The sequence below is a fragment of the Molothrus aeneus genome, chromosome 4 (genome assembly GCF_037042795.1).
Source record: "Molothrus aeneus isolate 106 chromosome 4, BPBGC_Maene_1.0, whole genome shotgun sequence".
Lineage (NCBI taxonomy): Eukaryota > Metazoa > Chordata > Aves > Passeriformes > Icteridae > Molothrus > Molothrus aeneus.
Window position 1 is genome coordinate 51,849,509 of NC_089649.1, and position 26,123 is coordinate 51,875,631.

Below are 26,123 nucleotides of genomic sequence, written 5' to 3' on the forward strand. Positions count from 1 at the left end.
GTGAAAGCTGAGCTCTGAATTGTGGAATAGTTGAAGAATTCAGGTCCTTTGGTATATTTCTAAAGCAGGAATGTGAATGACCTTTAAGTCAAGAAATATACTTTCCACTAATAACTTTAAACTGCTGTGTGTCAAAATGTACATCTTTATGTAGAATTCAAGTTCTTATATTGAACTTAGACATGTTGTTTCTGAAGTACATAATTTGCAAACATACAAATTATTTGTAATGGCATGGTTGAAGCATGGATTGTTTCTTCCCTTTTAGCATGTTTCAGCACAGATGAGAAATGTATATATATTTGGAATTATGATCTTTACTCTCTGTTGTCTTATTCTCTCCTTTTTTTTGAGGATTAAGAAATAGAAGCTTTTAATTTACATATTTGTGTTTGTGGCTGGTAACTTTGAACATTCCCTTACAGATTGCATCATCTTGCCTCAATTCACTGTGACCATACTCTAAAGCCTTTTCTTATGGGACTGGGTAGTAAAGATGTGGGGAAATGTAGACTCTTGTGTTCGCTGTTCTGATCTATTTTCCTTAAGTCTTGCTAAGACCTGAAGGTTTATTGGCTGCTATTATGTCAAAATTGATCGAAGCCAAGGATCTATCTAGAGTAAAAGTTTACTTGGGGTTACATGGGGAGACAAATGCTCCTCTGTTATTTAAACCTAATTTTTTGAAGAACTCAGCTAGAAACCTTTGGTAACATTACCTCAGTTACAAATTTTTGCCCCCCTCTAATCATGGGAAAACTGGTCTTATTTCTAAGACCTTAATTTCACCTGATTATAATATTGTGTAGTAGATACTATAATATGCTATTTCCTTCCACAGGATCACTGCCTCTTTCAGTGCATTGTCTATTTAGTAATTGTTTGATAATTTCGATTTCTTTTCATGGTATAGCCCATGCCTTTTTTGTAGCACACTGTTGAAAAGTGCTTTACATTCAAATTATTCCTTCACTGATAAAGGAATGTTCTTTGAGGAGCAGTGAGGAATTTATTTTTCATCAGTTCCTGTAAGTTAAAGGAACGTGATTGTCTCCTCCATGTGACCACACAGTTCTGAGAAACAGGATTGAAATATCCATATATTTAGCATTCTCTGTTTTTCTAGTCTTTTATCGGTGGTTGGGAGGGAATAGTTCTCTGTCAAACTATACCTGCTCAAAATACTGCTTTCATAGGTCTTGGCTGGAGTTCCAATTGCTCAGCAGTTCTGCAAATCAAGCCCTAGAGCATAAAGTCAGATACTAGGAAATGACAAACGCACAGTGAAATGACTGTATGCTAAGGCTTTGATTTACACTGAGTAGAAACTGGAAAAGGCAAAGATAAGAGCTAACTCTCCAGTATAGTATTTAATCACTTCAATTATGTGATCCTCCTCATCTTTTTTTTGTATTTTGCAGCCCATAAAGGAAGGGAGCTTTCATCTTCATGTGTCCTAGATCCATCCCATACAACAAGCAAGGCATGGCCCTGATGGTGCATAATCAAGCAATATAAAATTGTATTGATATTGCAAAATACATACATATAACTGCTGAAGTGAGGATTCTGAATTGCTCCTGTAGTAAGTGAATAGAGAGATCTCTAACTTAAATGAGAAGTACCATCTAAGGTTGTAACTACCTTAGAGTGTTCATCAGGAATGCGTTTTTTAAAGTAATCTCTTAGTTATTCCCACTTCTTATGTACTGGCTTTCATCATAGAGCCATCTCAAAGTACAGGTATTACATTTTTTTATAAAATAATGATGTGGAATGATACAGAGAGGGATGTATTCCAGCAGCATACTCAAAATACTGCAGGCAAGCTTATTACATGGCACTGACTAGAGCTAGTCTAAGTGGCCCTTCTTGTCATTTGCTGTCTCCTTTGTAACCGCCAAAATTTTGGATGCCAGGTTGTCATTACCATTTTTTTTTTTCCCAAAAGTAGTATGAATCATTTTCATTCTCTAATGGGGGAAAGAATTTTTTTGGTTAAGTGAAGAACTTAAAACTGATGATGTGACTACCTCACATAGCATAACAGATGAACTCCCCGTTACAGAGCTAACATGCACAGAACATTGGAGTTTTAGCATCTCCTTGCTCATCAGGGCTTGAGTTAGCAACCTTCATGTTCTTTTAACATTAATTTTTGAGTGTGTAATTATATACTGTATGCTTCACTGTGGTTGTATTTTGGGACCTCATTAGAAGACTGTAAGGCAGTACCTATGTGGGTTTTGTATTACAATCCACAATATGTAACTCTCACTGGAAATCTATATTAAAAGGTTTTGGGCTGTGATGGAGGATGTAGAGAAGCCTGATGAAAAAATAAATGGGTACATATAGAAGGAGAGGAAATCAATATAAACTTGTGTAAACTTAATATCATCAAAGCAATTTGCATTACTAGTCACTCTTTCTTAAACTCTTTAATATGTAAAAAGGTCTTAATTTTTTTATTAATATGGAAGCCAGTTTTTTCCCATATTTCTGTTGCAGAAATTAGCCCTCCTTAATAGCTGGAAAGGCTGAAGTGTAATGCCTCCAAATAATGAGGAGAGGAAAGAAACTATGCATACTTCATTTGAATGATTCTAGTTCTGGCTTTTACTCTCTCTGGAATAATTTGGTTGTTTGGAAGGAATCAAATACCATGGGATAAGAAGGAAGGAAAAGACTAAATCGTGCTAAATTGTTAAGGGAATTTTCAGATCTTGCAGGAGTAGTGTAGTTGTCACAAACTTCGTGGTAGCTTCCCCAAGGTAAATCTAAAGAGCTGTTGCAAATTAAATGGTAAATTCAAGGAACCATGTAAGGTCCTGTTTTGGAGCTCTCTGATCAGAGATATGGTGATTAAAGGTCAAGATTGTTCTGAGTATGGGCAGGAGGACAAGAGTAATTTTAGAAATATGAATAATCTTTTTATAAATTAGCATTAGGGTGGTATGAAAGATAGCTGTTAAAAAGGAAACAAAAAAGTGTGCATTTATAAACACAATACACATTTGTGTGTGTAAATATATCTTTATATGTAATATAATGTTCTTCATTTGTTACCTCTAATCACTGTTAGATATCTATCTGTCTGTCTGCATGCACACTCTTAAATATTGCATGTCCTCAAGATCTGACAGCCAAAGACAAAAAAAGCAAATTCACCTGGATCTCATAATACACAGGAAGGAAACTGATGTGCAGTGAGAATTCTCAGTTGATGTAGAATTTCCAAAAGTGCTGTGTTCCCAACATATATCAGTGCTATTTCTGTACTTCAGAGTTCTGTACTTCTGTATTCTTTTTACTTCAAAATAAACTACAAACATACATTTATATATTAAGATATATACTTATGTATGTATATGCATGTGTGAGTGTGTAGAAACATAGCCTCTTGAACTCATGTCAGCAATTTTCCTTTTTCTCTGCTGTTGCCATTATCCAGTTAGTCCTCTACCAAAAAAGGAGATAAAAATAGGGATTGATATTTCTAATATGAAAGTAGTAGTTAGCTAACTTTTTATTCGCAGTATTTCTTTTATTTCAGTATTTTAAGTTAGTTCACATTTTATTTTTATGTGAGTAGTATGGGTAAAGTTATAATTGTGGCTGCATTTTTTTGGTTTAATTTCTCTGAGATGTTTTCCTGGTGCAAATTTTTTTTTTTTTAATCAACTCCATACATTGGGGAGCTAATGTTAGATCCATGAAAGACAGTGTATGCAAAGACATAGAACTCCTGTGTTCAGATGAATTTTGGTCTGACTAAACCAATAAGAATGCCAGCCCTAGTGTACTGGAACAAAACCAAGTGGAAGGGAAAAAAATTGAAAAAAAAATCTTTATAGGTAGCAGAAAAGAATTTTAGAAGTGCCGTTTTTTGGAGAAAGTGTGTTCACTGAGAGTCACAAGGTTCAGGCTCTGATTACAAATTTATTTAAGACTTGCATGCAGAAAGGTGTCCAAGTCTGTCTTTTTAAGACAACATGCCGAAAGTTAGGCATCCAGCAGCTCTGAAAATTTCACTTGTTCGGATATAGTTGCATGATTTTATACATATATACTTTAGTGTTTCTTAGCCTTGGTGTTTATTTCTGTGTCTGTAAAACAGTGGTGGTATGTTAGAAAAGGTATGAGACTAATTTTGAATCTCCATGAATTTCATCCAAAATAGAATTGAAGAAATGTTAGTAAAGCCTGTCATGGGGCAGCTTTTGCCTATGAAAAGATAATGCATAATAAAGAGGACAGTTTTGTACACTGAGAGGCACTTTATAGATACATGTTAAAGGTATGTTTAAAAATAAAAGTTAAATAATTTCATGATTTATATACAGATGACAGGTTTTCATAGGTTATGTGTTTTTCAGACAGGGGTGTTAATGACAGCAACAATTCCACATTATAATAATTCACCTTTCAGGAAGGAAAAACAGCTAATCAGAAAGCCAGTTCTCATCTTAGTATTTTAGGCTTTCAGTTAACTGTGCTGTTTAGTGAATACTTTTGATCTATTATTATATCTATAAAGAATTTTTTGGGGTTTTTTTAAAGCTCTTATTGTCAACTCATTTTTCAACTATTCTTAGAATTCATACAGATAGTATAACTATAGACATTTAAGTTGTATCTATATTTAAATTTAAAAAAAAACAAACCAAAAACCCCAACCCTTATCTTTCTGTGTGCATTTTTGAATCTTAAACTTTTCTTCCTTTGTCAGAAATCGTAGTGCAGTTCAGTGTATCTGAAACAATGAGCTTTCAGTGGGTAGAAGCAAGACAATTCTCATTCTGAAAAGATACTGCTTGCTTTTGCTGTCGATATTTTTTGTATAGTTCTTGAATAGCCCAATTGTCCTTCTGTGCACTCAAAGTGAATGAATTCATCTTTCAAAGTGGAGCACTTCTTTCTTCCCTGTACCAATTCCCACTTCTGTTTCTGAAGTAGAGAAGAAGACTGCACTCCTGAAAGCATACAATTCTGACACTGAAAATTAGATTCTACTGTACCTGTCACTCACAAAGCCAGGTCTATGCCAAGTGTTGTGCAGTTACCCTAAGGAGTTTGTTTGGACCATTATGGAAATAACTTCACTCTAATGTCCCGATGAAATTGCTTAATTTGCCACCATAGTCTGTTCTGAAAAGTAGATTCAAATTTCTTAACATTTCTGACATTCCTCAATCTGGAATTCAATATTGTAAGTTCTCATGCCCTTGCTGAATGTAAAGCATAATGAGTTATTCTTTCTTTAATGGGATTGTTCAGACGCTGGGCACTTGTGCAAATTTTGACAGGTTTGTGCTGCACCTAAAGGTAAAGACTTTCAAATTAATGTACTTTGTTTCTAGAGTGCTTTCTTGGTTCTGTATTGTTAAATGAAGTACCACAAATTTTGGTGTCTGTTTTCACAGACATAAATATTTGTGTGTGATCTTTGTGGCAAGTTGCTTCCATGCAGCTTGCTCTGTTTTGCTCCGAGGAAAGGAGGTGCAACCAGCTGTTTGAAGGCATAAGAAGCAGTCTGAAAGGAATACAGAGTAAATATTTTCAAGAAGGAACATTATGGAATAAGGAGTTAATGAAGTTTAGTTAGAGTTTCTTTCCTCTTATGTTATGTAATGAAATTCTCAGTTGTCAGGCAAAAAATTGAAAATTCTCAGTTATCAGGTGGCAACATACATATACAAAAGGACTTGCTTTTATTACAACCAGTATTTGGGAAATTTATGAAGTAAGATCCTACAGAGATCTCAAAGCATGTTGTTGTTGTTGGGCTTTTAATTCTTTGAGAATGTGTCTGTCAGTGGCTATTAAGTATAATTTTCTTTGCTGCAGCTGTTTGTTTAGGGACTTTTAAGTGCATAGATTGCTGGAAGCATTTTTGGGAAGATGAGCATGTGCATTTTCTTATTTGCATTATTTTTATGACCGTCACCAGTAGGAAGTGCCTAAAGGGAAGCTACTCTACAGGGGAACTTTGATCTGGCTCAGTAAGGTAGTTATTATTCTGGTTGTCTTTGTTAATCATTTACCTTCAGTGAACTTTAATCCTGACCTAGAAGTGTATTGAACACCTTTTAACCATGGCTTCTGGTGGTTTTTCAGCTGTTATTTAATAAACAAAGAATGCATTGCACGGTGCAGGTTCAAGGATGGGCTTATTACCTCTCATTAAAAAATCAGGATTTCTTAAGGCAAATTATTTTAAATAATTTGAAATACTTGAATCAACAAATGAAACTTGCAACCAATTTACATCTCAGAAGCATAAACCATTTAATTTTACAGAGGTAATGGTTTTGGGTTGTTTTGGTTCGGTTTCTTTTTTTTCATTTCACTGATAGAAATTAAGATTTTGTATTTTTCTTTCCTCAGTCTTTTCTTTTTCATTATTTCATGCTCATCTTTTTCTCACTGGTGATGTGAAGTTAAGAATGCTTCACTGCTATAGAGGATGCTGTCAAGTTCACACTCAAAATGAGGTTTTTCTGCCCACTCTTTTCCCATACAGGGTGAATTAGGGACTGTGTAGGCTTAACAGAAGTCTCTGCTCTCTTCTGAGGCAGATGTGTCAGTATGAAACCCCTTGATTTATACACAAAGAGAGTGGGGACTGAAGATGAGGGGAGAGAATAAAAATGCCTAGGTTACAGAATAGGAGGGTAGAAGAAAAGGGGAAATATTTAAAATTATTTCTATTTTTTGTCTATTTTCTAAAATAAATAATATGAGGAGTGGCTAACATAGATTACTTATTGAAACACTTCTACATTTTATAAAGATTTGTGTTAAAATTCACACCTAGTTCCCCACTGCTACTGTCAAAGGTAATGGAATGTAAAAAAACCACACAAAAATTCTTAAGAAGTCTGGCAAGGAAACATTAGCTAAGTTATCTCACAGTATATTTAAATCGTAGGATTTTTGTAATTCTAAAAATCTCATCTTTTAGTGGATGTTGTTATGCTTCCCGGGGCATTATTCTATTCAATGCCTCGTGTGATACAATTGATACTTCTACTTGTGCATAGACACACACATATATGTGGCTTTTGTCAGATTTAGCCTTAGCAATCCTGCCTACAATGGTAGTTTTATTTGTTCATACCTGAAATAGGGAAATAAAATTAAAAGAGTTTTGTGAAGTATGTTCTCCATAGTTCTTGGTGCCTAAAAATTTGTGAATCTTACAAACAGAAACTTGTCACTGATGAAGGTTTAAATATGTATTGACTAGAAAAACAATCCTCTCTTCAGAGGCAGGCAACTCTGAGGCTTTTACCCTTCAGTGCTTTTATTTTTATCAGTCCGTACCCAACTACTTGTTATGTGAGAGGTAACAGTGAACATGCAAATGGTAAGATATATGAATTTGGTTCTTTGCTTGGGTGATACAGCTTGGTTTTGGTTCTGATTTATTTACTATTCTCAAGACATATGCTAATATTTCTAGAAATTACACTTGTGGAAGTGACTGCCTTGAGATCAACATGTAAATAAATTTAAAGAAGGAAATGCTAATGGTATTCCAAATAAATAAGAAATAACACATGTATTCATCCGATTTTCCAAAATCCATACATTTTGAGAGGCCCTCACAGGAGCTCAGTGTGAGCTTACATTTTATTTCCCAATTCTGCCAATACAAAAGTTATTTTTTTTAGTACATTTTTCCATGCATTAAAAAACCCCAAACAATTTCACTTGTTTCACTTGTTCACGTAAGATAAAAATACTTTGTTAGAACTGAATCACAACTAGCTCTTTGTCTATTTTAGCTGCTGTATAGAACCTTTTTTCAAAGACATGTTTAGTTCATGTTCTACATCAGAAGCATGAGGAATCAAAGGTTTAAGAAAGAATTTTATACACATTTAGTTTGTTAAAACACTCAGTCTTAAAGAAAGAAAAGCTGCTGTCAGTTAGAAGGATTTAGATTTATAAAGTTTATTTAGACACTAAAGCATGATTTAAGCCAGATCCTTCCAGAATTTTGCATTTACCTTTTAATGCAATATAGTGTTTAACCTTTTTTTTTTTATTCTTTCCTTTATTAATAGTTCAATCATGCATTTTTACTCCTACCAACAATCAAGTAAGGTCATTATAGCAGTTGGAAATTTTTTGGTTGGACAAAATTTAGTGGATGTTTGTTTATCCATTAAAAAATTAGGAGTGGCTTATATGTTATGGCAAAAATGTCTGTTACTGATCTTGTTTTGTTTGAACCATGATGAAATAATTTTTCTTTACATGTTTTATTCTTGAGTGATAACCTTCTAAACCTTTATTATCTTTTTCCTAGGACTTTAAGACAGGATTTGGTATCACTTTAATCCCTATGAATGTGGCAAATGTAAAACAAGTGGATCGGGCTGCAAAGCAATCTTTTGAAATAATTACTCCTTATAAAAGCTTTAGGTAAGAACTTGAGTATTTACTTTACAAAATATACAATTAGCTAAGGCACTAAAGAAATACTGGTTTCATATTGCAGAGCTGTAGCTAGTTTGGATGAAAAGGTAATGTTTTTATTGAGGATGTTCAGCAGTGTTTAGAATAATGGATGTTCTTTGATTTGTTTAGTTGTGTGCTTCATCTCTTAGTTCCTGACTAGGCATACTATGCCCACAGGTTTGTACTTTTATGTAGCCTTCTTTGTTCATTCTGTGCAAGGGAAGGGCAAAAGGAAAAAAAAAAGAGAAATGAATTCCTCCACTTTCACAAATTGACTTCATCCTGAAGAATAATAAACTTCAATAGTGAAATAATGCTGCATCCATTTAGTCGTATGCATTTTATTTGAAAAGAAGCTTTCATGTGCTATCGCTTGTAGAAATCCTTGGTTGAAAGTAGTTGAATGTTTTACTTTGGCTGATTGCTGAGACTTGTAATGATTTTTAAGAAAATGAAAGTACATGCTAATAAAAGCCTTTTGTTAAGTGTTGTAGTGTTTCTTAACCGAAATGTTGTAATGAAGGAGGAAATTTCTTTGTTCTCCTGGGATTGTTAAATGTTAGGAAATACTTTCACTCTCAGTCAGCTAGCAGCTAAATTAGTCTTGATCAGCAATTTGAATCTGTTGCTAGTTGGTAGATAGCTAATTCTTTGATTTTTTTCTTAAGACATGACCATGTTGATTTTTTTTACTATTAGTTTTTAAAAAGATAAATTTAAATGAAAAGCAATTATTTTTTTTTAATTCTCAGTAATTTTTTTTAAATTCTCAGTAGTTTTTTTAATTCCGAGGTTTTTTAATTCTCATTTTATTCTCCATGTTTCCTTATGTCATTCTATGCTTTTGTTAAAGTTCAATGTTTAAGTTTGGTAATTGGTAACATAAAAAGATTGAAATTAACTCAGGGATGTTACATGAATGTTACAAAAGCTATGTACCTTGTACTAGTAGTAGTTTTGTTGAAAACAATGCTAAAACAGAGGGAGTTTCATTGAATTTAAAAATACAAAATAATACATTCTATCTTAGGATTTATATCTGTGTGGAGGAAGATTTTTGACTGTGATTTCGGGTGTAAATATAATAAATAAGGAGGCTACAGACCATGTTTAATTGGGCTTTAAAATAAAGATCAATAACACAGAAAAGTCAATTGTTTCAGCTTTACAGCAGAGTCAGAAAGAGAGAAACAAGACTGGATTGAAGCACTCCAGCAATCAATAGCAGAAACTCTATCTGATTATGAAGTAGCTGAGAAGATTTGGTTCAATGAGTCCAACAGGAGCTGCGCTGACTGTAAAGCTCCCGGTCCTGACTGGGCATCCATCAATCTCTGTGTTGTCATTTGTAAGAAGTGTGCAGGTAGAGTAATTAATGACAAGCTATGTGCGTTCCACAAAATGTCATATTTGCATATCTATGTATGTCCTTGAATTGGCATTATTTTTTGGTTTATGGTTTTTTTTTTTTAATTTTTGAACTGTTATTCTCGTAGAAGTTTTGAGAAAGAAAATGTGAACATAACTTTTTTTTAATACCAAGGTCAGCCTTATTCTAAAGCACTTCCATGCATAAATGACATGTCTGTGGTGATTGAGTTCTCTCAGGTGAATCATCCTGCACAGTTAGTGGAAATTAAGACACACTAAGACTTCATGGGAAAGGAATGGCTTTCACAAGGCTAGATGCCAAGGAATAACAATTTTCAGTGTATAAATTTTGGGTATTAATTTTTTTACATCTGCACATATTTTACTGCCAATAGGGATAGCTTTTTCAGATACTACTCAAAATATATATGTACTCATATATGTTTTGAGATATACTCAAAACATTGTCATGTTTTATATTGAAATGCTTAAGCTGTAGATTCAAGGAAATAATTTATAATTCTAGGCTTTCTTTCAAACCAAACTATCCCAGAAATAGTCTACATGAGACAGCCTATTTTTTTATTCATTACTATCAAATAAAATTAACTTTTTTTTAAAAAAAGATATATTTTTATTTAAATTATTTAAATGTCAAACCCAACCTTTTTTAAAAATAGCAAGTAGAATAAATCTGCCTTCATCACATTTTTTTTTTATCTAAGCAGAAGAGAAACCCTGTTTAAGTGCCTTAGTTAAGTAATGCTGTTGGATTTTCAGGACACCACAGGTCTTTAGGACCAAGAGATTCAAAGGTCCGGAGTCTAAAAATGGATGCAAGCATTTGGAGCAATGAACTTATTGAGGTATTTTGTGATATTCTAACTCTTTTTTCCATCTTGAAGCTGACTGTATGAAAGGGAGGTATTTACTGCTTTACTCACAAGAAAACTGAACATACAGCTGCTAAACAGTATGGTGCTGTTACGGTAAACTTGATGTTTTTGATGTTTCTGGGCATCATGTACCTCTCTGGAATTCCAAATATTTGTTTTGCTAACAAAATGTAGTTTCTCTTAGTATTTCTCCAAGTACCTAATATTTTGGGGGAAAAAGAAATAAAATGCTTTTGGAGAACACTGAAGATGAAGAAAGGGGAAAAGAGAGGAAACTTGTCACTACCAGTTTAGCTGCTTGGGATGTTAAAAAGGAGTGGTGGTAAACAGTGGTCCTGATAGAGAGGGTTGGAGCCATCAGTTTTTTCTTTAAAACACATGCTAGTCTTCTCTGAACTTGAACTAATATTTTCTAATATATAATGAAGTGTTATAACTGATTAACCTTTTAAAGCTTGGCTGCTATTGATGGTAAATGATGGCTGCTGGCTTTATTATTCATTTGTATATGACCATAGGCAGTGACTGAGAGAGGCTGCTGTCTCCTGAAGGAAATTTTCTTTAATAACTTTCTTTTTCAACTTTTAGCAGCTGAAAACTGTTCAGAGGCTAGCTTCATATCCTTCATACTAATTTGCTAATTTATTCCCTGCATCTCATCCAGATCTTTCTTGTCATTGGAAATAAGAGGGCAAACAGTTTTTGGGCTGGAAATCTTCCTCCAGATGAAGAATTGCATATTGATGACCCTGCAGAAAAAAGATTAGCATTCATTACACAAAAATACAAAGAGGGAAAATTCAGGAAAACACCTTTCCACTACAAAACCAAGGAACAGTTGAATAAGGTAATACAGCGTGGTTAAGCCAATACCGTGTTTTGGATTGCATTGTATCTGTGTGCAATTTGGTCATCTTGTTAAACTGGTAAGAAATTAATTCAGTGTCCTGAGTGATATTCTGACACAGTTGAATAAGGGTTATTTAGGAGCCTTTGCAGTAGTCATTGCAAACTACCTAGTTTATTCTTTTTCCTGTTAGTTTATTTGAAGAAGGTTATTGTACTTCTTCCTATGTTTTCCTGAGCCATCAAAATATGTATCTTTATTTTAATGTAACCATAGTCTAGGGATGCAAATTTCCACTTCACTTCTTTAGATTATTTCCTTATGTGCTTTGTCTGACATCTAACATTCAAATATAGTAGATGATTCATTGTTATTAATGGTGAAAATAGCTGATACACACTTACATAGTAGCTTGTAGCTTATTGGAAATGAAAAAGCCTAAATTAATGATGGAAAATGTATGTTCTCTACTTTTACAAAATAGCAAGTTCTTTAGAGTTGTAAAACAGAGAACTTCAATTTTCAATGTCTCTGTAAAATTTTATGTCCATTTGACCGAATTCTGAGATCTGATGGTTTGAGTCATGATTTTTCAGGGTTAATGAATACAGAAGAGTTTTAATGCATTCTGCAATTCAGTGCACTCAATTGCATGAATCAAATCGTCTCAAAGGATATACAGAGATTGTGGGGTTTGTTTTTTCTGGGGAAGGATATATGTCAAATAATCGTTTAAAAACTGGGAAAAGTTATCAACTTCTCTGTAGAGACATGAAATTACCATGTAATAAGGCATTAATTGCCAAGTAATTCTAGGAGTTTTACTGAACTGTCTTCCCTGTTATCTTGTGCGTCCTGGGTGCTTCTGTGTTTATTAGAACAGCTAAATTTTACAGGAGTAATCTTCCTATTTTGAGTGACTTTTGCTTTAATCACTTAAGAAAAACTCGTTCATTAACTAAATAACTTAAATAAATATTAAGTCATATAAATTTTAATGGAATAGGTTGCTCTAATTGTGTAACTATTTTTGGTTTTAAGGTTTTGGACCAATCTTGTAAAAAAAAAGTTTAAGTTTATTATGTTTGTCTGTGTATACAAAAAATAAAAGGAGACTCATGATTTAGGATGTGGTGAGATGTTTAAATTTCAAGGAAGATGAACAGGTATCAAGATATAGGTTAATAAAAAGAGTGAAAAAAACTTAATATATATTAATTAACTTAATGTATCTTATAATACATCTTAATAAAAAGAGTAGTTTGCCTTATTGACTGATGGGGGTTTTTAAAAATCTACCTAGGAATTTCAATATGAGTCCCAGCAACAGAGTTTAAGAATCTAATCTCTTCTCTTTTGTTGAACTTCTGAGGTCTGAAATAGTAAGAGCTTTTCTTTAGTAGTTTGATGCAAATAAACAGCAAGCTTCCCCTCCAATTGTATTTACTCATGTTTTCCTTCCAAAGTGCAATTTGTGAAAGCAACGTTTTTCTGGGTTTGGGTTGATATTTTGGGATATTTTTGTTGCTGAATTCTTCTAGATTCAGCCAATACTTCATGGCTTCTGATACTTCTCAATGTTCATGGTCTAGTTATATCAGAGTTAAAAGGATTTGCATCTAGGTTGCATGTATTTGTTGCCAGTAACTTTCTAATTTAAACAGACTTCCTGTTTCTCCTCTCTCTCATAAGGCCCTGTGTGCTGCTGTAGTCAAGCAAGATGTGCTAGAAACTCTGATGTTGCTCTTCAGTGGGGCTGATGCCATGTGTGCCACTGGAGACCCTGTTAACAGCACCCCATACTTATTGGCCAAGAAAGCTGGACAAAGACTGCAGATGGAATTCCTGTACCATAATAAGTTCTCAGGTATGATGCATTTTGTTCTTGCGATCTAATTTCTTATTATGAAAAAGAGAAGGAAATAATTTAGAAGCAGAATTGGCTTTGCTTTGAAGAATAGTGGTATATCAGAGAAGCCGTTGTGATGGCATTAACTATATTTTATTAGAGCACAATTTCAATTGTGTGCAGTTTACTGTTTTGCTCAGACATCATGTTTAGGACTTAGCAAACACAGTGATAAGTTATAGGTCTCACACCCTTAGTTATAGCACAGAAAAAATCCATCATCATCTTGCCAATATTATCAGTCTTTTACCAGAAAGAAATGGGTACTCAAACAAATGTCTAAAGAATTCATCTAGTGCTTTTTCTTTTCCTTAAAGGATATTTAAATTGATATCCACTCCTATTGCACACAGACCTAGCTGGTTTTTTTCACAAACTCTCTTCCCAAAATAAAACTCAGCTCTTGAACCTGCAATATGATCTATCCTAGAAACCTCCTTTTCCCATCACAGCTTCTGTTGCAGCTTGCAGCAAATTATAAACTTTGGCTTGGAAGTGAACAGTTCTGTTTGCAATGTGTGGCTGCTATGAGGCTCTTGAAAACAGAAAGCTGCTCTTAACAGTAAATGTATTGAGGTGCAGGGATGTGACTGAGCTTTTCTTTTAAAAGTGCTGGACAGTATCTGAAACCATCAGGGGCTGAAAGTTCACATACAGATCTACACCTTAAAAATAAAAAAAGCTATGTGGATGTTGTCCTGGACCAGCTTTCCCTTGGCTTGTGTCACTCTGCAAAGTGACAACGATTCACATTCAGGCTGAACAAAAAAGAGATTAGTGGGAAACACAGGAATGAATTAAGGCTTCCAAGGGCAGACACAGTGTCTAAATTTCTGCCTGAGTATTGCTCAGGCCAGTGCCATGCCCTGGACCATAGGATGTGGAGCTCAGTCAGGGGCAGACTTGTAGCTGGGGTGGTTTCTTTGCTACCTATGGTCTCAAGTGGTCCTAAGGTTATGGCTAGAGAAGTTTGCTTGTCTTGGCCCTGTCTTTTCTACTTTTGGCCCTCCAGCCAAGGTAGCACCATCAAGTTCTTATCTTTAGGGGAGGGGAGACAGTGTATGTTGATGATGATTCCCAGAATTGTTGTCTGTCTGCTGTCAGAGTTGCTGGTAAATTCTATATAATCCTTCAAGAGAAGCAATCTCCTTCTGTTGAAGTATGTTACACAACAGATGAAAATCAAAGTTCAGAACATCAGGAAACAGTATTTTATATTACCTTGGCAAGCAGTGGATGACAATGGCAACATTGTAACAAATGTGAACCAGGTTTTTTAATGAAGTTGTTTTCTAATTACAAAAATAAAACCAGTAAGTTTTATCAGTGTTTTAGTAAAGATACTGCAGATCAACTGCATATTTACAGACATGCATTTAGACATGTGGAAAAAGGGTTTTAACTGATATAAATGAAGACCTGTATGTTTTTTACTCCTTTGTCTTTGAGCAGATTTCCCAAACTATGATCCTTATTCTGAAAGTGGCTTCTCTGAAGATTCTTCACATTCCACCTTTCTTTGTGAATTCTTGTACCAAGTTTCTTCTAATGCGGCTAAGCTTCCTTCAGAGAAGAAATTAAAAGAAGGTATTTAACTTTCAATTTATGTATTTGAATAACACATGAATATGTATGATTTGGATTAATTTTATTCTTTTTAACTTCTTGAATTACTTTTTTTGAGATGAAATGTCTTTGATAAGAAATGTCCTCTTTAGATTCAGTAGGCCTCTTTCAGAAAAAGAAAATACTGTTTGTCTTGATCTCTTCATTCAGTAGTTGACAGAGGAAGAAAACTGAACTTCTGACAAATTGTTCAGTAAACACAGTAATTGATAAATAAGAAACAAACAGAAACACTTCTTGCTTTAATTATATTTAGATTAGTGCCAAGAATTAATTTTCATCTAAAATGATTCTATTAGAGGAGTCATTTACAAGTAGCACTGAATTTTTAGTAGGGTATTTCTCAAGCTCACAAATTTACAAGATCTTCCAAGTAGAAATGAGCATCTACCATGGCGCTATGACAACTTGAGCTTTGTGGGGTGATAATGCATGTATATCACAGTAGATATACATGGCCCCCTGTGCATATCAGTCTACTGTTTTTTCTTTTATTTTCTGAGAGGGAGGTGTTACCAGATAAATTTTCCCTTTTTCTTCCCATTTGTTTCTTATATTTTTCTTCCATCTAAACAAAAAACATGGATTTTTATAATCTGTGGTAATTTATTATTGAATTTATTGCTTCTAAAATCCTTACATGGCATCCTGCACTGGTGTATACGTATTTTTGTATTATTATGTCCATTTTCTCATAGCATATGCCTTTAATATTCTTAATGGATATTAAAAGTATGCTAAAGCATAGAACTCCTGTTTAAATATGCTTCAGAAGAATCTGTATATTAGGGTGGCTCCAAATTCTTGAAAGCATTGGGTGATAACTGTGCTAATGCCTGATCACAGGCATGTCCTAGCAACTTTGCAGTTCTTAACAAACAGGCCTGTTTTGACAGAGGACTGCTGCTGGATAGGACTTTATCTGGGATTGCTCTGAAATTGCGCTGAGTTTATTTGGGAAACAATGTATTAACTGAAAACCTCATTACTCCTTGCTCCAAGTAGTTCAGGCCTGATCTTCTGTGCTGTGGATATCTGTATATATTCATAAAGAAGTTTATAAAAAACCCCAGAAGTCAGTGCTTAGCCAAGTGGAGAGCAGATACAAGGCAATCACTTCTGACACAATCCCATATTAGAAGTGGCATATTTCTAAATACCTGTATAGATTGAAGATTTGGCTGAAAGTGCTCACAGAATGGCTTTTGTAGCTCTTTTTGGGAGAGATGCACTGTGACTGAGTGTTGTTAGTAGGATATCTTAAAATTCATGAAAGTCCCCAGACAAGAAATTTTGACTGTCTTCTATTTCAAGTCTTTAGTGGACAGAAATGAAGCTGCTTTGAAAGTTTGTAGTCTGTTGCTTAGCATTGCACTTACTACTTGAGGAAGCATACAATAAATGGAAAGGAACCAGATTTCTCTGAGGTCAGGTTTTGTTCTCTGAAATTGTGATTGTGTCTTGAAGATGGTAGATGTTCTATTGGTTGCTTTTTCGGGCGTGGACATTTGTTTGTTTTCTTTTTGTATTGATGTTCAATTACTCATGAGTTTGTCAGGACTGATATTTCTGGAATGGGCTCTTTACAGATACATAGGAAGATAGTTTCCCTGACCATTTGTTCATCAAGACACATGGAACAAGGGAGGGAGATGTAATGACATACTTTAAACAATAAAAAAACCCCTGCAACTTTAAAGAGAAACTGCTCTTGCTTTAGGGCTCTAATCTATTTCTGCCATGTTTAAGAAGCAGTATGACAGAAGTACTTCTTGCTACTCAAAACACAAAATATATAATCTTTCTTTTTCTCTTCTTTCACTACATCCAGAAATGTTTCTAAATCTCACTAACGTGAAGTAATACTAATATTGCAAATTATTGTGAATAAGTGGACATACTGTTTTTCATTCTCTTTAGGAAGTAATTTGAGGGTTAGTACTAAAATGGGGGAGAAAATTTCAGTTCCTTCCTCTGCCTGTAGATATTCAAATAAGGTCATGTTACCTGAAAAATCTGACCTAACTATCTAGTTCTAGAGGAGAGAACTCCTGCTGAAGCAGTTCTAACTTGCCATGAACTAATTGAGGCCTCTGCAGCCCAGGGGAAGCACCATTTTCTCTCAGCATTTAGACAAATTTGGGGCCTTTTTTATTTATTTTTTTTTTTAAATCCTGTGAAGCTGTTTAATCATTAGAATTAAGTTCTTCTTCAGTGTTAGCAATCTCTGAGGCAGTTGATAGCCTTGCCTTCAGCACCAAGGGCTGAAAATTTAAGTGCTTGCTTGTTGTCTCAGAAAACTGTTACCCCTTTGTAGACTTGGCCCTAATGGTAAAAGGACACTGAAGAAATCATTCTGTGCTGTGAATTAACCAAGGTTTTATCCCAACCACGTGGAACACCTGGAAATACAGCCTTGTTTTTCATTATGTGTGTCTCAGTACAGGAGAGAGCCAACTCTGTGTGTACTTCTCATTATAGCAGCATCAGTGCTTTCAGCAGGGGTGCGTGCATTTTCAGGACAGTTGTTGTTAATTAACAGCTGTTGATACCAGCGGGAGGAGAGCTCAAATGTTGGTGCTATTCTGATGTAGTGGATCACAAAGTAAAGCTTAGAGATTTAGGGCCTCAAGTTTGATTTTTGCTTTTGTTTCTAGTGTAAAAGGTTTTATGGAGCCCTTTAAAAAGCTTCAGTATTCCAAAATTGTCCTTGAGAGTTTAATGAATATTGAAGCAGTGAGCTATATTTTAGAATAAGTTTTGGAAGATGGGGGAGGAAAAGCTGGGGGACAAAAAACCCTGAACATTCAGAACCTTAAAATTTGGTGCTCAACTCTTGTAAACCAATACGTTATCAAGCCATTTATCTTATGTTTATTTTAGTACTTAACATTTGTGTTTAGACAGAATCTAGATAACACTAGGTAGCAAATAGCATGATACAAAGAAATATTAATGAATAGTACAAAACATTTATAAAACGTATATAAACCATATAGAAAACAACAGAAAAAGCATGAAATATCAAATAACATAGTTAATATTTTTCAGATTAAAACTGGGGTTTTTTATTTGATTTTTCTGGGTTTTTTTTGCCAGATCTGTTTTACCAAATCCTCAGAAGTACTTTGCCAGCTGTATAGAAATTTTTAGACAGTGGAAAATAAGAAGAGTATTTTCTTTTATGATCTACTTCTCTGCAGCAGTGGCAACAGATCGACCTCAGATTTTGTTCTAAGAACTAGACATAAGCTAGACTGAATTCATGACTATTTTCAGTAGCAAATAGACATTACTATGCTATGTCATGTGTTGTATTCATATTTTAGGTTATAAGAGGAAGTAAACATCTAGTTGTAATTAAATATACCAAATAATTCAGTGAAGTTGCTCTGCAGACTTTTTTCTCCATCTTGTATTTACCTATTTAAAAAAAAAAAACTTAATGAAGAAAATCTTACCTTTCTTTTATTTTTTTAATCACAGATTGCAACAAAAGATGGTGCACTTTGGAAAGTGGCTTTCTGAGCTACTATGAAAATGATAAAACTACCACTCCTAATGGTATGATTGACATCAATGAAGTTATCTGTCTTGTAGTACACAAGTCAGACTTCTTTTTAAATAGAGGGTAAGCTCCTGAATTCACATTTCAGTAAACAAACTTTCATTTTTTCCTGAATTTTGAATAGGCAATTTAAAAAAAACAGCTGGTGTTATTTGACTTTAAGAAATTAGTGCTATGTCATATTTAGGGATTTTTAAAATATTGATAGAATGAAAATATTAGGGTAATTTAAAAGGGCAGCTTAAATTAGATGCATGTGTTTCTTTTTAAATCTGTAATGAATATTCTCAGTGCTTGAAAGGTTACATGATCATAAATTGAACAATTAATACTCATTTTTCTTTCTGGGATTGACCTCTGCCTCAAGCGAAAATTCTTGCTTTGCTTCTTCTTTCTAATGCAGCAGACTAGAGCTCTCCATAATGCTTCTGGATTTGGTCACAGATGTATTGGTTTTTGAAATCCATTCTTAGTTCTGTAGCTGAGGACAACAGTGGAACTGATGAACATTTTTAATTGGAAGAAACCAGTTTTTTTTCTTTTGGTGGGGGGGAGGGGGAGGTCTTGTTTTTTCTTTTATAACTTGCTTGCATCACATGGAGAGTGACCTAAATCTGATTACAGTGATACTCAATTTCTTTAGTGCGACATTTTTATTTAAAATATGCTTTGTATTTGTCTAACAGACTCCATAACACTTTATTTTTAAACCTGTGTACATGCACCTAAAATAAAAATAATTTTCTGTAGTATAATACTGTAATGCTTTTAGTTACAAAACAAAATTGTCTGCAAAGAAGGCATAGTCTATTTGCTAAGCTTCTGAAAAAGATAATGGGAATAAAGGACTTAGACTGCTACAGGGGAGAGAGAAACATGGTGATGTCTCAATATGCTATCAAATACAGAGAAGTGACCTTCACTATTCTGCAGTAGCTCTGTGGTACCCAGAAAAAAGAAAAAAAACCTTTTTTCTTCTGTGCTCAAATCTAACGTATTGTTTATTACATTTCCAGATGGTTCCATTTTAGGTTAATAACTAAATTAAAAAACATGTTGGCTGAATACTTCACTCTTTGGAAATAACTAAGTTCCTGTTGTGCTTTACTTGTGATTGAGGAGTTTTATGAGAAACTTTACTTAGATTTGACATTTCATGTAGTGAAACAGCGGGTCCTTAAAAATGCCTATTCTGTTAGTCAGAACTAAGTATTTATATAATTTTCCAAGTGGCTATTGAAAATTATAGAAGTGACTCATGCTCAGTTCTCCACATTTAGACAAATCTCAGTCTTCAGCATTGAAAGGAAAAAGCATACTCCATCTATTTGGCATCTAACAAGAGGTCACAGGCAAAATCATACTGTAAATTGGTGACCCATAATTTTTGAGTTAAAGAGTGACCGACCCAAACTTCAGCACCATATTTACTTTCCAAATTCCACCAATTTAAACTGATCTGCGTTTTCTTATTTGTCCATTAAAAATTGAATAAACAGGGTTCATCTGCTGAAGTAGTGGTATAATTTTTAAAAGGAAAGATACCCAAGAACCTCCCTTAAGAAAACTTTTAAGAGTTTCTTGAGCTACAGCAACTTCAAAGTATTCCTACTCTTCTTGGTGATGGCAGGTGATAAACAGTGACCATGCATTTCACCCCAGCAGATTCAGGCTGCCTGACAGGAAAAGCCTCTTCAGTTAAAAGGGCAGGTGTAGGGCAGGAACAGGTTGGTGACAAGAATAATACTCTCAATCCTTGGCTGTTTTCAAGGCTTCTCATTGTGATAATCCCTCTTTGAACAGGAGATGAGACCAAATGACATCCAAAAGTACCTATGAAGCAGCATTTCAACTTGTTTACAACTTCCCATTTAACTGGTTGTTCAGCTTATATTAAACATACAAAAAAATCTTTTGAATGCATCACAAAAATGTGCTTGATCAAATAACATGAGCTTGTGAAAGCAAAAAATTCCGTATACATTTTAATTACTATATGTAAACATTTTTATGCATTTTGGAATTATTCAAAAATCTATTACACCACAGTCTTTAAACATGTATTATTGACCTGCAAAGTACTTTGATCCTGATGTATTGTAAGGTGCTTTATTATTAGCTAGGCCCTGCTTGTAATATTGGAGGAGAAATGCAGATGGGTTCCATTCCATATGTATGAAAGAATGAAAAAATAGTGAAATAAAATGACATTAGTATGTCTGCTCTTTTGGAGACTAAATACAGCTGTGTTTCTTCTCTTACTTCCTTTAGGGACGTCTTTACATTTGAAATATACTTACTGTCAGAACGTGTTTTTCTGTTTGGAGCTGAAACTGCGCATTCACAAAGAAAATGGACTTCAGCAATAGCTAAGGTAATACTGATAATTATCTTTTTCAGTTAGGCCAGGAGCCTTTGCACAAATAATAAAGTGCCATTGTTAGCTTAAAACCATTGAGAAGCCATTATTTATGAATACTGATCTCTCCTGCGTGTAAAGGTTTCTTGTGCAGCAGGAAGAAATAACTTTTGTGATTTAATGTTTGAAACAAGATAATAAAATGTGAAAGGAATTGAAGCAGCATTTGAATGCCAACCTTAAGAATATATTAAATGTGCTCTAATATAAAGACATATGCTGTATGAGTATATTTCAGCTAAGTTTTTTATGGTTGCAGTTCTATTAAATTTATTTGCTGAAATGAAATTCATAAGGCAATACCATATTTTATACTGTTCAAAATGTTAATCACATTACTAATTAAATCAATGGTTTAATTAGTAAAAGCAAACATGTTTGAATTGTAGAGCATGAATGGAAAAAATGTTAAACTTGATTTTGCATTTGAAATTTAATATATCTATGGGCATATGAGTGTGGATTTTGCATCTCAAAGTTTGAGGTTTTTTTACTGTGACCTTAATCCTGGAATCCTGTAGATTTGCAATATTTTGATTTTGTTCTTTAGGGGCAGAGGTTTTTTTTCTTCATCTGACTCACCCCATTTTCTTTGGTAGCATTTTGTTCCTCCGGTGGCAGAATCATTGTTAGAGCGAGACTGTGACCTTATTGGGCAGCTGTACTACAAAGATTGCCACAACCTGGATCAGTGGAGAAAAGGCTGGTTTGCTATAGAGAAGTCGAGCCTTTATTTTTGCCTTGAAATGGAGGATGCTGAAGAAGATTCCATATATCTAAGGAGGTTGCAAGAACTAAGTAAGAACATCTAGTATTCAGACAGTGTTCTGTGGGATTAATTCACTGTTAAGGACATTTCTATTACATTTCAAAGTAATAAATATTGGGAAGCTCAGTAACTATTCCTTCACATGAGTCAGATGTTCTTCCAACTCTTATCTAAATATGGGGTTGGTTAATTTCTGTCTTGGGTTTTTTTTTTCTACTTTTTGGCACATGCCAGAGAAATTTTTCACAGCTTTAAAATGAATGATGACAGTTTTCGTTCCAGTTGCAGCAGTATCTTTCTTACAAGAGTACAGAATTGAATAATAATATATAACCTTTTGGGATTATTGTCTCATATTTTTGACAGGGCAGAAATACTCACTGCAGAACACATTCTTGAGATGATTGACAGGTCTGGTTTTAAAATACTCAAACATACTGGAAAATTATAATTCTCTTGGAAAACTGCTTCACAGAATAATAGACTTTTTTCCAATACTAAAAATATTATTTGCTCAATATCATGATGTGGAGAGATAAGAATGTTTGTATAAATGGTCTTCTATGGCCAATTTTATATCATTGTTTGTAATTATGCTCTGAATCCTTTTTTAAGCATATCTGCCCTACTTGTTTTTATATTGAACAAGGCAATATGTTACACAGAAAAATACATATAATTTGAGTTTTATAATAAAGTAACATAGAGAAGATAGTTTAGCTCTTTATTGATGATACTCTTTATAAATGCTGACAGATTGTGGACTGTTTTGCAGGAGCTTGCCTAAATGCCATTGGGTTTTCTAATGTTTATTTACTGCCACCTTATATTTGGTGTAAGTAGCACCATGAAGGTGGTTTTTAATCAGCAATGTTTTTACGCCTCTGGGTGTCTTTCAACTTGTGAATACTTTTGATCCTAATTCAGAGTTAAAAGATTAGGCATAAGGAGAACTGTTCCTGATACTTTTTTTGATGATGCAACTGTAATTGCCTCTGCCAGAATCATAAGAGCGTGCAAAATCTGTGTATATTATATCTCATGTATAAAAATGAAACACTTTTGACTTGCAGTTCAGAATTTGTTTTGCTTGGAGTTTTTAATATTAGTTGTATTTCTTGGAAATGTTATATATCCGTACTCTTTTCTTTGATTTCTGCTTTCTCCAGAATATATCTGCTCCACTGTTAATACTGATAATACTTATTCGTGAAATGAAACTTGAAAACTAATGGATCATTTGTGGAAGTATAGTGACTTACCTTCTTGATATTTGACTCAGTAAATATAGACAAAGCTAGGAGTTAGTGTGACACAAAAACATCATATAACATGCAATGTGTTTATTGGTTTTCATTGGTATTTAGGACTTTACTCTCTCTGGGAATTAGTTCAAATAAGGTGTGCATTACGTATGACACGCACTTTGAGAAATTAAGTTTTCAGAATTTCAAATTAGTAAGCAGGTTACATTTAATTTACTGGTTTTAGTATAGTGCACAGTATAGTTTTTAAGCAGTGCAACTGAAAGCTATCCAGATGTATTTGATGTGTTATGTACAATGTGAGTGTTTTACAGGGTGCTTTTTTTAGCAGGGATAACATAAAGAAGGGTGGAAATGATCTTCAAGTTAATGGATTCCAAAATCCAGCTTACTTCTGAATCATTATGTCTTCTACAACTTGTACTTACAAGTTGAGTATAATAAAACACTGTAGCATATTTTCACATTAAAAAGTATGTTTAAACTTTCTTGATAATGTTTAGTGTTAGTTTTTCTTTTAAATGTAAATGTGGTGTGGTGTTTTGTGGAGTTTTGTTACTATTATCAGCAGCATTCTTTATTTGCAAAGTTTAGGAATTCCATGCTACTTTTGCCACTGGAGATCATTTTGAAAAAAGGTCTGTCTGTATGTGCATGCATGTATGTGTTTGTCTATAAATATGTGTCTGTGAAGGTCATATGAAATGTGTATGTGTTTTGTTTTCAGCAACCAGCAGTATGATGCAAAATGGAGAGAGAATAGATGTCCTGCTGCTCGTTGAAAAAGGAAGGTAAGGTTCCTATGTGAAAAAAGATTTAATCTGTTTTTACAGTCATATCTTAGAATTATTATTGATAAGTTTTGGAGTTTTTTCACTTAGGGTTGCTAGCAAGAGAGTAAATTTGCAGAGTTTTTAAAGGAGGGAATATCTTTGTGCATTAATTACATTTTATGTCTGTGTCACAAAATGTTAACAAGCACTACTTAATTAAAAACTGTTTTCCCACTGAGAAAATTATTCCCAGATTAGTCTGCCAATAATGATTTCTTCAAAAGGAACTAACTCCTTTTACCTTGTAAAAAAGGAGTACCTCTTCGGAGCTTTTACTATAAAGTACTTGATTTTTTAAATTATTCTTATGTATCAGAATTCTGTATCTCAAGCTGCCTAGGTCAGGTTTGAGAGGATATGAATGGGTCCTCTGGTTAATCTTATTGTAATATCTGATCTGTTAACAATATACTGTCTAGGAAAAAGCATACTTACAAAGCAAACACAATCCATATCTGCTTCCAAGGAGGTAATATTTGGCAGAGATGACTGTGTCATATTTACAGTGATAGAGGAGGTTGGAACTTGAGGTGAGGTATATATTTCTGCCTCAAATATGTGTACAAATTCAAAGATGCAAGTAAAAATTGTGGAAGATAATTCTTATTTTTTAGTAGGTTGAGGCTTTTTTTATTTCCACTATAGGTTATTGGGCAGGAGTCTGTCTTAAGTGGTGCAGTATTTATATAGTCTTTTGAACAGCCAATAATAGCTTAATAAATGGAGGGTGTTTTTCTCTTTGGCAAACAAAAAAACTTCATAGATACCCTTGACATCTATTCAGAGTTGGAATAGCTTGTCAGAAATGCATTGTAACTTGTGTATTCTGAATTTTAACTCTTTCTTGGATATTGCATAAGTTTCAGAACTGAGTAAGGCTATTCAGGTTAGAAGGAAACACTTTTTCTTGTCTTTTTTGGGGGGTTCTGTTTTGTTTTGGGTGTTTGTTTGTTTGTTGGTTTGATTTGTTTTGGTTTGTGTTTGTTTTTTTCAAAAAAGCATATTGAAAGATGCAGTGTTAAGTAAGCTACATACACCAAACAGGGAACCTGAAGTATCCTGGTCAAGGTGCAGTCCAAAGATGGATATAAACCATGCATATAATTTCATAGGTATTAATGCTGAGCAAAACTAAAGCAAGTCAGGCTTTATTATTTATTTCATTAGATTGTTTCTTTCAAGTGAGGGTAGGTTTTCCCTGAACCACTCTGGTAGTTTAAAGGAAATTCTGGACTATTTGAAAATAATTTCACCAGGGGCACTGGCTGATTTAAAGTGGACATGAATATATTTAATTTTTCTTCACTGAAGTCTGCCATAAAAAAATTAAATGCACAGTCTTCACATTGTCTTAAGCATTGAAAGCCATATGGTTCTATAGGCTTTGGCATGGTGATTGTTTTTTAGGATATTGCTTCAAAACTATCCAGGTGTGCAGTGCAGTTGTAGGAGATGGCATCTTAAAGTGATAAGCAGTTTAGTGTGTGTGTGGAAGATGATTAAATATAAAATCACCTTTGTCTTTAGACTCAATTACTGTAAATGGAAATAAAGCTGCTAATCCTCTTTGTGCTCCTTCAAGCTCTAGATAAATTAATATCCTTGAGTTGTCATCAGCATCAGCTAAATGAAATGTCAAAGTCTCTAGGTTTTCCTATTCTGTCTGTTATTTTGTATCAGTGCTTGTCTAATGTCAATTTGGCACAGATTGATCACTTGGAAGAGATTCTGCTTGGCTGATAACTTTCTTGTTAATTTGTTAGTCACTTAAATGCAGGATAAATTATAAAATAAATAAAGAGTAGTATTGACATAATTAAGTTAAACAAGTAAGATTTTTCCAGAATTAGGAAAAGTTTAGGAGAAAAAAACAACCCAACAACCATAAACCAAACCAAAAAAAAAAAAGCCACTGTCCTTTGCATAAAAAAATAAATGTGGTGAATTTCCTAAAGTGTCTCGTTAAATTTTATTAGAAACTTTTATGAAAATTCCTTGAGATATTTTTCTACTGACTTTCCATTTCTAACAAATACTTATGCCTTTTCTTTCAAGTTTCAATCTTTGGACTGATTAATTAGGGAAAGCCACACATTTATATGTGTTATATCTTTCTGTTTCACACCTTTTCTTTTAATTACTATAGGT

The 26,123-nt window shown here is 33.9% G+C and overlaps 1 protein-coding gene across 1 annotated transcript in view; it reads left to right on the forward strand.

Annotated features, from left to right (window-relative positions):
• Positions 1–26,123, forward strand: part of ARAP2 (ArfGAP with RhoGAP domain, ankyrin repeat and PH domain 2) — a 108,920-nt gene that overhangs the window by 42,786 nt on the left and 40,011 nt on the right. The window contains exons 9-18 of the mRNA XM_066549174.1: positions 8,321–8,436; positions 9,636–9,835; positions 10,624–10,709; positions 11,404–11,586; positions 13,279–13,453; positions 14,948–15,082; positions 18,608–18,752; positions 20,961–21,063; positions 21,708–21,906; positions 23,870–23,933. Coding sequence (XP_066405271.1) covers positions 8,321–8,436; positions 9,636–9,835; positions 10,624–10,709; positions 11,404–11,586; positions 13,279–13,453; positions 14,948–15,082; positions 18,608–18,752; positions 20,961–21,063; positions 21,708–21,906; positions 23,870–23,933 — 1,406 coding nt within the window. The remainder of the gene's footprint in view (positions 1–8,320; positions 8,437–9,635; positions 9,836–10,623; positions 10,710–11,403; positions 11,587–13,278; positions 13,454–14,947; positions 15,083–18,607; positions 18,753–20,960; positions 21,064–21,707; positions 21,907–23,869; positions 23,934–26,123) is intronic.